Genomic DNA, 11,384 nt, shown 5'->3' on the forward strand with positions numbered 1-11,384 from the left:
TTACTAACACAACTTCTCCCCTTTCTGGTAGTCTTGTGCTTTCTCGTCTCTCTCCTCTCTCCTATCACTTCCTGCAGGTTTTCTGGCTATGGAGCTGTGGAGTCTGGATCTGTGGTTGCGGGTCACCTGCTGCCCCCGTGTTCCTGCTCGACACCCTCTGCTGCAACGACTATTGTTGCTAGTCTTATTGTTATTATTGTTATTATAATCATTAACATTACGATTGTTACCATTAAGACTATTATAAATATCTGTACCATTTTTCATTTAGTCTATAGCAACATCACCTTCACTGTCTGTACCTCTGTGTGTATATTGTGTAGGCTGCCTCCCTCCCCTCTCTCTCTCCTTACATCTCTCTCTCTCTCTCTCTCTCTCTCTCTCTCTCGCTGCCCACCCTGAGCCATGGTTCTGCTCGAGGTTTCTGCCTCTTAAAAGGAAGTTTTTCCTTGCCTCTGTCGCCTAGTGCTTGCTCTTGGTGTAAATACCATCATAGAGTACGGTCTAGACCTGCTCTTTTATGAAAAGCGCTGTGAGATAACTGTTGTTGTGATTTGGCGCTATATAAATAAAATTGAATTGAATTGAATTGTCACAGAATTGATCATTGATAGCAGCAAAAAGGAGGCCGCTAGGAGGCCTAATCCTCCATTATCAAATACATACATGACTTTTTCATCTACCTGCATTATTATGAGTCAGCTGATAGCCACACAGCTGGTGAATGAGCCAATAATTGTAAAACATGAAAGGCTGATGCCAATCCGAGGTGACTTCAGACATGCTTAAAAAGATAGTAAGTCAATGACTGGAAAATATAATCACGTCCTGTTATTTTTGTCTGTGTTGCATATAACTGACCAATAAGGGCCTGGACAAAAGGCCGTGTTTTTGCAGCTTCAGCAGGGCAGACTGCACATTGGAAAACTCTTTGTCCTTTTCCCTTGAATCCCGTTGAATTGGCTGGAATCTGAGTTGACATCTGCCAGCAGCATGAAGAATGGTTACTTCATTTCCACAACAACATCATTTATAGAAGAAACACACTGATGATGGAAGCTCAACAGAAGCCCTCTGAGTAATTTACATCAAGTATAGTAAGGCAGCACAACATTGCCTGACCCTAGAGCTACTATTGTTGTGTGTGTGTGTGTGTGTGTGTGTGCGCGCGCGTGTGTTTGTGTGTGGGTGTGTGTGTGTGTGTGGGTGGGGGGGGGGGTCTTTTTTAGTGAATGCATACCACTCATGGCCAACATGTTCAGAAGTCCCTGGTTTGCTGTGCCAATGTGTGTGATTGAGTCTTCTTTATTGTGTAAATGGGTACAAACACACATGCAAGTTCATCTTGTGTGTGTGTGTGTAAGGTCTTGCCCTGGGGCCATGTAGGGAGATTGCAGGGTGGCCCCAACACTACCTGCATACTAACAGAGTCACCATTGTAGTCCTGTCAGGCCCCTATTGTACCCCAGACTGCCCCCCCTCGTACACACACACACACACACACACACATATATATATATATATAAACACACACACAGAAATTACCCCTTAGCACCCCTGTATCAAAGGCAACATTCTCCTTTTCTTGTCTCTTTTTTCGTGCTTTCATTCTCTCTTTTTTTCGGTTTTTCCCAAACAACCTCCCATCAGTTACTCTCGAAGTCCAGGTTCTCCCCGTGGTCTCTCCTCTCGTCCTGTCCTTTCCTTTCCTTTCCTCTCCGTATACATTTCCTACGTTCCTTTTCTCTCTTCTCATCTCATCTAATTTATTTTGTTTCCTGTTCCCCTCCTTGTTTCCTTTCATCTCTTTTCCTCTCCTTATTCCTTCCCTCCTCCATTTTTCTTTGTTCTTCTCTCCTTTCCCTTTCTCTCTTTTCCTCTCCTTTTCTCTGCTCTCGGAATTCCTATTCTGATCCCATCTTCCCTGCTCTTTTAATTCCTCCTTTTCTTGCACCGTCAGCTTCCTCCTTCTTCACTCTCTTCTCCTTTTCCCTTTGCTTTCTTTAACTTTTCCTCCCATCCTCTCCCCTTGTTCTCTCTCTTTTTCTCTCACCTCCACTCCTCTTCACTCGCATCACCTCCACCCTACTACTCATCTCCTCTTCTCTCTGTACTTGCCATCTATCTTTTCTTCTTTTCTCCGCTCATCACCTCTCCTCTATCTCTTCACCTCCCCTCTTTTCTCATCAGCTCTCTCAATCACCTCTCGGCCATCTCCCCCTTTTTTGTTTCTTCATAACCTCCTCTCACTTCCCCTCTGCTCTTATCATCACATAATCCTCCCTTCCTCTCTTTTTTCCTTCTTCACCCCTCCCTTTGGCCAATGAAGTCTTGCAACACTGATGCATACTTTATAAGGCTGCCATGTCTTAAAGCACAAACACACACAGACTTCTTCCTATTCCCCTACATTCCTTGCAGTAAAGTAAAGCCTATTGTGTAACACAACAACTGCAATTACTGCTTTTGATTCATCTTTGTGGATTACGGGATGCGCATTCCAAACGAGACATCTTGCGTTCTTTCAACGCTTCTGGCACCAAAAATCATCTCAGATGTTTTCCGTTTACCATCCATCAGGATTATTCCCGACACCTACTGAGGCCACCAGCCAAAACTAAAAGCAATTAACTGTTTTCTCATTCTGTTTGGACGATGAGGTTGAACCAAGACTGGAGCACGGTCAAAACTCGTACTTCAGCATGAGGTGTTTGTTAGTTGGTACTGTTTACACAATGTTTGGATTTATAGGAAACAGTAATATCACAAGTAATAAAAGGGTATTGCTACAGTAGAATGTGTACTAAGAAAATGCAAATCAATGACAGTAATCCAGATTTTGTTTTCTACACCTCCCACCAACCCATGTATGTATAAAATTGCATGCAAGTATTTTTATAAACTCCACATTTGCGTTTTATTGAATTGCTTTTATTGCTTGAATTTTACCTTGATTTTCTTCTCTATTGTTTTCCTTTACTGTGAATCTTGTTTTTTCGTCAGAAAAGGCCAGAAAGAGTTACTGTCCTGCGATGTTTCTCAAAACTGTCAACTAAGAAGATTTTTTGAATCAATGTATGTTTTAGACAGTGTTTTATATGGTTTATTTGGCTTAAGATTTAGCTCAATCTTACAAACCCATAAAGAAATAAATCCTTTAGTTGATCTGAAAATTGAAAATGAATGAATTTGGAGAGACATGGTTTTATTTAAACAGCAATGATATTGTAAGTTGTACTTTTATGACTTTTTTGCTTACATAAAGGCTGTGAGTCATTTTACAGATAAAATGTTGGTATAAAAGAAATCATTATTTTAATGATTATTCAATTATGTTACGTAACTATGTGGAGCCACACAATATATATCAAAATCCTGTCAGAGCCACTGCCCCCTACGCTCACACAAACACACCTAATGACACACGCCATGATACAAACATTTAGACACACAATGACACAAAAAAACACAGATAAAAACCATCCCACTCTCACAATATCACATTTCATGACAGCTCCGGACGCCTTGGGCTTCTGCCAAATCATGTTTCATGACGACATCTGTGCGCCAAACTCCCAGCATTCCTGGATGACTAAACCTTCTCTTCAGTGTCACACCACAACAAACACTTTTATCAAAACAAGTGACAAAGTTCAGCTGGGTACAAAGATATTATATATAGTACTCAGGTTTACTGTACACAGTTAACTTCTCCAGATGGTCAATAGCATATATTTGAAAATAAAAAGTCGCTTGATTTAAGTTAGTCTTGAATGTCAGTGTGATTATTGTGACAGATGTGCCAGTTCTTGCATCTGACAGTATAATCAGTCACTTTAAATCCATCTGTTCTTATGAGATTTTTTGACTTGTTTTTAAAAATGTAAATGTTTTTTAAAATGTTCAAAATTAAAAAATTTAGAATTTCTTGCTTGGCTGTGGTGGGAAAGTATCATTATAATAATATCCGTTGGAAAATTGATCAAAACATCTGCACACTCCTCTCAAGTGCAAACACATTATTTATTATGTAAGTTTTGGGTCACAAAGTTTGAAGTAGCCCCTTCTTGTTTTGTTGTGGTGTGTAGTAGTTTTGTAAAGTTTTACTAATATGAATGGAAAATCACCTCAGGAGAGAAAGTTTTGTGCATCGAGATTTTAACAAGACTGTTCTATCAAACAAAAGCTGAAGAGAGCAAATAATCACAAAAGTGAAGTGAAGCTTTAAAATATCCTGCTAGAGCTGCACAGTAGATGAGTGAAGTCATTCTGGGCACATTTCCAGATGTGTACAGGTGCAACAGTGAGGCATGTTGCAGTTAAAAATCATATATGTGCTGTACATCACAAGCATGTTGCAGTGCATTAGTGAGCGCTAATGAATGTTCAAGTAGTAAAAAAATTGACTATCAGTTTTATTCACCCTAAAAATAACTGTGACAGAACAAATAGGTTTACGTTGTTGTGTGAGGAAACACAGAGCAACAGTTTTGTTTGTGTATTTAGATCAGACAAGACAGGGTATCATTTTAGTTTCATTTTGAGAAATAAAAGATATCAATATCAAATCATTGATTTGTCAAAAGCCTTTGACTCTGTAAACCACAGTTTACTCAAAGAGAGACTGATCAATATTGGATTATCTAAAAAGGCAGTTGGATGGATCTGTAATTATCTTACTGACAGGTCCCAATGTGTTAAATCAGATAATAATTGTTCTAATATTCTTTCCTTAACTAAAGGAGTGCCCCAAGGCTCTGTTTTGGGGCCACTTTTATTTACTATCTATGTGAACAATGTTGGCCAGGATCTTGTGGACACCAATTACCATTTTTATGCTGATGATATGGTTATCTATAGCCTTGCAAAAACTCTTAGTGCCTGTGTCTCTACATTACAAAACGCTTTTAACAAAGTTCAGAATATGTTTCTACAACTGGATCTTACTTTAAATGCAAATAAGAGCAAGTTGATGTTATTCTCAAAAGCAAAGAGCAATCTGCACATAAGTCCTCCAATTGTCACTCTTCAAGGGGCAGAAATCGAAAGAGTTAAATCTTTTAAATATCTAGGTATTTTAATTGATGACAGTCTTAGTTTTAAAGGACATGTTGAACATTTGGTTAGGAAACTGAGACTGAAAATTGGCTTTTATTTTAGAAATAGGCTATGTTTTTCTTTCAATGCAAAAAAGAAACTTGTAGCTGCAACATTTACACCCATTCTGGATTATGGTGACCTCATTTATATGAATGCCCCGACCCAAGTATTGAAACTATTGGACTCTGTTTACCATGCTGCATTGAGGTTTATCACAAACTGTAAGCCTCGCACACACCACTGTGAACTTTATACACGTGTGGGCTGGCCAGCACTGGAAAATCGTAGACTCAGTCATTGGTATATGTTTATTTATAAGGGTATTCTGCGTCTGCTCCCCTCATATCTGTGTGAATATATTAAACCAAAAGGGGCTGGACTGTATTCTTTACGCTCACAAGACTCACTGCTACTGTCTGTACCAAGTGTCCGCACAGAAGCTGGTAAGGTGGCATTTCACTTTTCTGCCCCCACAACATGGAACAATTTACAAAAATTCTGGAAATTAAAGGAACTGGTTTCAATAGGCCAATTTAAACTCTTGCTCAAAGGTTTGGAAATGAAATCAATGGTTTGTAAATGTTTTTAAATAGTCTTATGAAATTGTTATGAAATTGTCTGAAATGTACTGAATTGTTGTGATCTGTGCCGCTGTCTTGGCCAGGACTCCCTTGAAAAAGAGATTAGTAATCTCAATGGGATTTTCCTGGTTAAATAAAGGTTTAATAAAAAAGTGCTCAGTAACACAGATTTTGTTATATTTGAGAGAAATAGGCCTTTTGTGTACATAGAGAAAGTCTTAGATTTTGACTTAGACTTGATGAATTGAGGCAAAACCAAAAGTGTTTGTTTATAATTTTGATCAGTGTACATGTCTGAGATCTGTTGGTTCCTACTTATCTAATATTTTTCAGAGAAGTGAATGGGAAGTGTTTATGCTGATAAGGTGGTTGCAACATAAGCTGAGCTCTGGAGGTGTTATGCTCTAATGATGATGAAATCTTGCTTATAGTCGACTGATAGTCGAATCATGTAGGCCTGTGTGTCTGTGCACTGCATTTGCAGGGGGGGGGGGCAACTCAGTGATCTAGACTCCACTACCTCTTATCTAGCCCCAGTATTGCACCTCATCACTAGTTACATAAAAAATGTATCCACACCGTCTTTGAAAACGCACCCAAGCAAAGTACAGATACTTAACTTGTGAATCAAGCATCATATTAACATTATCTGCTTAATAAGCTAGACTACAGTGTCTGCCCCAACTGGCTTAATAGGCAGTTCCTTTTGAATGCCATGGCTCGCTCAGCTGTCCAGTCACCATCACTGTTCTAGTTCTAATATTTTTACCAATAGCCACTAATCAGCAACTCCAATGGGAAACACTTCCATGCATGAATCATGTCTGTTGATCTGTTTTACTAAAGAAGAAAAAACATGGTTTCAATATAATTGCTGGCAACAGCATTTTAGCTTGTATTTTAAGGTAAAACAAAGTACTGGGTTATGACCCTTGATTAACCTTAAAACCACATTACCGGAGTCAGATTCTTCTCAGGAGCGTGCCGACCAACTATTTTCTAGCTGAAATGACACTTAAACTGTGGCTACCTGCTTGTGTTATCTTGGTATGCTATGTGTGGCAAAGCAGAGGCGCACTGAACTTGTGGCATATGATAAGGGATCTACGTAGTACATCACTTGTGTACTTGTGTGTAAAGAGAAAACCAGAACACCTATAACAAGCTAACTGGTTCTGACTATTACCTTACCCTAAACCTAAACACAAATTCAAACATTGAACTTATGGAAATTTAACATTTAACATTGGCACACAAGCTGTCATAAATTCTTTACTGAACCAACTTAACAAATAACACCAGAAAAGCCTTTTGTATTTTCCACCTTTAATAAAAAGGTTATCCTACTACCCACTCACTGTCACAACTCAGTAAATCTACAGACTTATCTGCAGTATCTTGAGGATGTGACAGCAACTGTGTCAAAGATGAACTACAGGATGTTCTGTGTGAGAAATGGAAAAACATGTCACTGAAAGTGACTGAAGTGAATGTTTTACTGGTCCTGAGCAGAGAATCTGTCAGGATGTTGCAACTTGGAGGTAAGGTGGAAAGGCACAGGAAGCGGGGAGTCCGAAAGAAAGTGGTGGTGGAATCATTAACAAATGTTGGTCGTTAGGTTGTTACAGAAGTTATTCATTTTGGTACGTTGATGTCCAACATCCTGTCTCAGGTCCTCTGTCCTCCAGAGTGTATCTGTACCTGGCTCATAGTGCAGGTATTTTGTCCTTCTACGGTATCTCCGAAACCATGACTCTCCAGAGGACGGGTTGAAGTTGAAAAAAGATGATACAAGAGTAATGTATTGAGGGGTCCGGAGGGAGGACTAAGGGATGCAGGGATGGGGAAGAGGGTTGAGCGATGAAGGGGTGAGGGTTGAGGTGTGATGGATGAGGGGAGGATTCGGACCCATGAGAAGATGAAACCGGAGTCTGCTGTCTGAGAGATGGATGGGAGCCAGTTGGAGTTGAGACTCTGAGTGGGGGAGCCGTCTATTCGTGGGTAGATGTACGGAGCCCACGGTTCCTGTACGCAGACAAAGACAGAAAAGGGAAGGGAAAAAGCGGTTTGGGTTGGAGGTTTGTGAAAACTGAGTCAAGGGGAAGTGAATAGAAAAGGTGTGCTTAAGTAGCCTACTCATATAGGATGAGTCCAAAACGTTGTCTTACTTCCCAAAGCTATTTATAAAACTTAATTTAGACTACTTACAACCTGATAATATTTAGTTAGTAAACTGGAAACTCTCATCTACTATCTTTTCCATGTGACCTGAATGCATTGTCAGTGATACAAGGTGTGACACCTCTTAAGAAACTGCTAGTGTGATGTTTTTAAATCTATCTTTACTGATGTTACTTGAAGCTGGCAAAGGCTCAGTGATATTTTTACATCTTCCTGCAGAGAAGATCACAGCAGGTTAACAACTGACACAAGAGGGCGCCTTCATCCTGCTAACCAGGGATGTAGTGGAGGTTACAGCACCTCAACTCACTTAGTTCACATGTTTTTAGGCTAATGCATCATGGTTAGCGCTGTGAAACTGTTTTGAAACTGGAATTTATCTTTCAAAAGCTTGAAAAAAAATTATACTAACGGACTGATTGACTTTGCCATCATCATAAAGTCAGTAATCTGTTATTGATATTTTTCACTATATTTGGGTTGTGTGAGAAGATTGTTTTAACGCTGAAGCTTTTGTGTGAATAACTGTATTGACATTAATTAGTAAAACTTGAAATCTTTAGTGGACTGTTGCGAATTTTACTGCTAAAGTTGGTAAAGTTGGTTTATTGTGACAAAACTGAAAGGATATGTAGGAAAGCATACATTTTTCAGATATATTCCACACAGAACAAGGTTCACTCTGTCCACATATTTCCTCGTTCCCTCCTCTTCAGATCAACAGTTTGAAGATGGGTGTAACCAACATGTGATCAAGTGTAAGTGCTGAAAGGCTCCATTCACTGCAGAAGCACATGCTGTTTGGATCAGAGCTCAGACTAGTTTCATTTCTTATAAAGTGAAACTCAAACAGTCATCGCCAGTGAGAGGTGAAATGGCTCAGATAGGAATTCAGCTGGACCAGGAAACAATTTGCTGTTCCATATGTCTGGATCTATTGAAGTGTCCTGTGACTATTCCCTGTGGACACAGCTACTGCATGAACTGTATTAAAAGCTACTGGGATGACAATGATAAGGAGCAGATCCACAGCTGCCCTCAGTGTAGGCGGACCTTCACACCGAGGCCTCTCCTGGTGAAAAACACTGTGTTAGCACATTTAGTGGAAGGACTGAAGACTGGACTCCATGCTGCTCCTGCTGATCACTTGTATGCTGGACCTGAAGATGTGGCCTGTGATGTCTGCACTGGGAGAAAACTGAAAGCCTGCAAGTCCTGTCTGATCTGTCTGGCCTCTTACTGTGAGAAACACCTCCAGCCTCACTATGAATCACCTACATTTGAAAAACACAAGCTAGTGGACCCCTCCACACAGCTCCAGGAGAATATCTGCTCCCGCCATGATGAGGTGATGAAGATGTTCTGCCGTACTGATCAGCAGCGTATCAGTTATCTCTGCCCTGTGGATGAACATCAAGGCCACGACACAGTCTCAGCTGCAGCAGAGAGGACTGAGAGGCAGAGAGAGCTCGAGGTGAGTCGACAAAACATCCAGCAGAGGATCCGGGATAGAGAGAAAGATGTGAAGGTGCTTCAGCAGGAGGTGAAAGCTATCAGTCACTCTGCTAATAAAATGGTGAAGGACACTGAGAAGATCTTCACAAAGCTGATCCGTACCTTCAAGAAAAGACGCTCTGATGTGAAGCAACAGGTCAGATCCCAGCAGGAAACTGAAGTGAGTCGAGTCAAAGAGGTTCAGGAGAAGCTGGAGCAGGAGATCACTGAGCTGAAGAGGAAAGACGCTGAACTGAAGCAGCTCTCATACACAGAGGATGACAACATGTTTCTAAACCACTACCCCTTACTGTCAGCACTCAGTGAATCCAGAGACTCATCCAGTTTCACTAATCGTCCTCTGCGCTACTTTGAGGATGTGACAGTGGCTGTGTCAGAAGTCAGCGACAAACTACAGGACGTTCTGAGTGAGAAATGGACAAACATCTCACTAAAAGTGACTAAAGTGGATGTTTTGCTGTCATATTTACAACCAGAGCCCAAGACCAGAGCTGGATTCTTACAACATTCATGTGAAATCACACTGGATCCAGACACAGCACACACACAGCTCTTACTATCTGAGGGGAACAGAAAAGAAACATTAATGAGTAAACCACTGTCTTATTCTAGTCACCCAGAGAGATTCCTGGCCAATTTCCAGGTGCTGAGTAGAGAGGGTCTGACTGGACGTTGTTACTGGGAGGTGGAGTGGAGGGGGACAGCAGTTTATGTAGCAGTCGCATATAAGAACATCAGCAGAGCAGGGAGGTTAAATGAATGTGGATTTGGATTTAATGACAATTCTTGGGCATTAAGATGTCACAAAAGAAATTATGAATTTTGGTACAACAAAATCAAAACTCCCGTCTCAGGTCCCCAGTCCTCCAGAGTAGGAGTGTACCTGGATCACAGTGCAGGTATTCTTTCCTTCTACAGCTTCTCTGAAACCATGACTCTCCTCCACAGAGTCCAGACCAAGTTCACTCAGCCTCTCTATGCTGGACTTTGGATTTTAACTTTGGGAGACACTGCTGAGTTCTGTAAACTCAACAAGACAGAAATAATTTAAGGGACAGTAGGTAAATAATTTGTTCTGTTGCTTAAACTTATTTTTGCTGCTGAGAGCTGATTGTTGTGGCATTATGAGGTATTGAGGTAATTTTACGTCCTCTCATTAGTTGTTGTGTAAATCTGAGTTTCTGTAGGTGGCGCTCCTTCCTTCCTGTCTGTTTAGCCATGGAGACTATCATTGAATCATGATGATTTTTAAATACCTGAACTGACATTTATCTGCATTAAAATGTAAACTTCTCTGTGCTCTAAATGTTTTTTGCACAATTCTGTTGATGTATTTTATGTTGTTGTTTCTCTTCTGCTGCATGGATCTTAAGAGAGATAGCACCTGACCTTCCTTTATCATAGATATTTTGTTCTATCCACTTTGTAATAATAATATATATTTATATGTATTTGTTTAGCAGCAAAGGAAAGCACAAATGAGGTACTACAAGGTGTTATAAAACTGTAGTTATCATGATCATGATCATGGTCTTTTCTCTTACATGACTGAGATTCTGGTCAAATATTTCTGATTATGTGGATGAAGTGAATCTGTACATGAAATCATTGAATAAGAGTCATTCAACAGATTTTACTGATGAGATGTGTGAACAAACTGAAGGTTTACATAATGAATGAAACAATTTATTCATGACTGAACAAAGTTTCTTCTTCTTGTCTTTATTTCAGTTTGTCATGCAAAGCTAATAAAGAAAATGTAAAGCTGTTGGAGCTAAGGCATCTTGACAGGCTAACAAGTGAAATGTGAAAATGCACAACACTAGAGGGCGCCTTCATTCTGCTAACGAGGCATGTAGTGGATTTAAACACCTCAACTCAGTCTGTCTACAGTTTCAGTTAACAGCATGTTTTTAGGTTAATAAGATATGAGTCATAATAAAAATGCAAGGTGTAATACATCATGGTTTACTTGACTATTTGAACTGAAATCTGTGCTTAAACTAC

At 40.1% G+C, this 11,384-nt stretch overlaps 1 protein-coding gene across 1 annotated transcript; it reads left to right on the forward strand.

Moving 5' to 3' along the window:
* Positions 1-8,736: 8,736 nt before the first annotated feature.
* Positions 8,737-10,428, forward strand: LOC123978252 (tripartite motif-containing protein 16-like). The gene is made up of 2 exons (XM_046061419.1): positions 8,737-10,148; positions 10,230-10,428. The coding sequence occupies exons 1-2, from the start codon at positions 8,737-8,739 to the stop codon at positions 10,426-10,428; spliced, it is 1,611 nt and encodes a 536-aa protein (XP_045917375.1).
* Positions 10,429-11,384: the final 956 nt, after the last annotated feature.

This window comes from Micropterus dolomieu, linkage group LG10 (assembly GCF_021292245.1).
Source record: "Micropterus dolomieu isolate WLL.071019.BEF.003 ecotype Adirondacks linkage group LG10, ASM2129224v1, whole genome shotgun sequence".
Taxonomy (NCBI): domain Eukaryota; kingdom Metazoa; phylum Chordata; class Actinopteri; order Centrarchiformes; family Centrarchidae; genus Micropterus; species Micropterus dolomieu.

Excerpts from the sequence above, each read along its gene's own strand:
- LOC123978252 (XM_046061419.1), top strand. The coding sequence starts at position 8,737 with ATGGCTCAGATAGGAATTCAGCTGGACCAGGAAACAATTTGCTGTTCC. Across the intron at positions 10,149-10,229 it reads TTAAATGAATGTGGATTTGG|AGGTCCCCAGTCCTCCAGAG; the intron begins ATTTAATGACAA and ends AACTCCCGTCTC.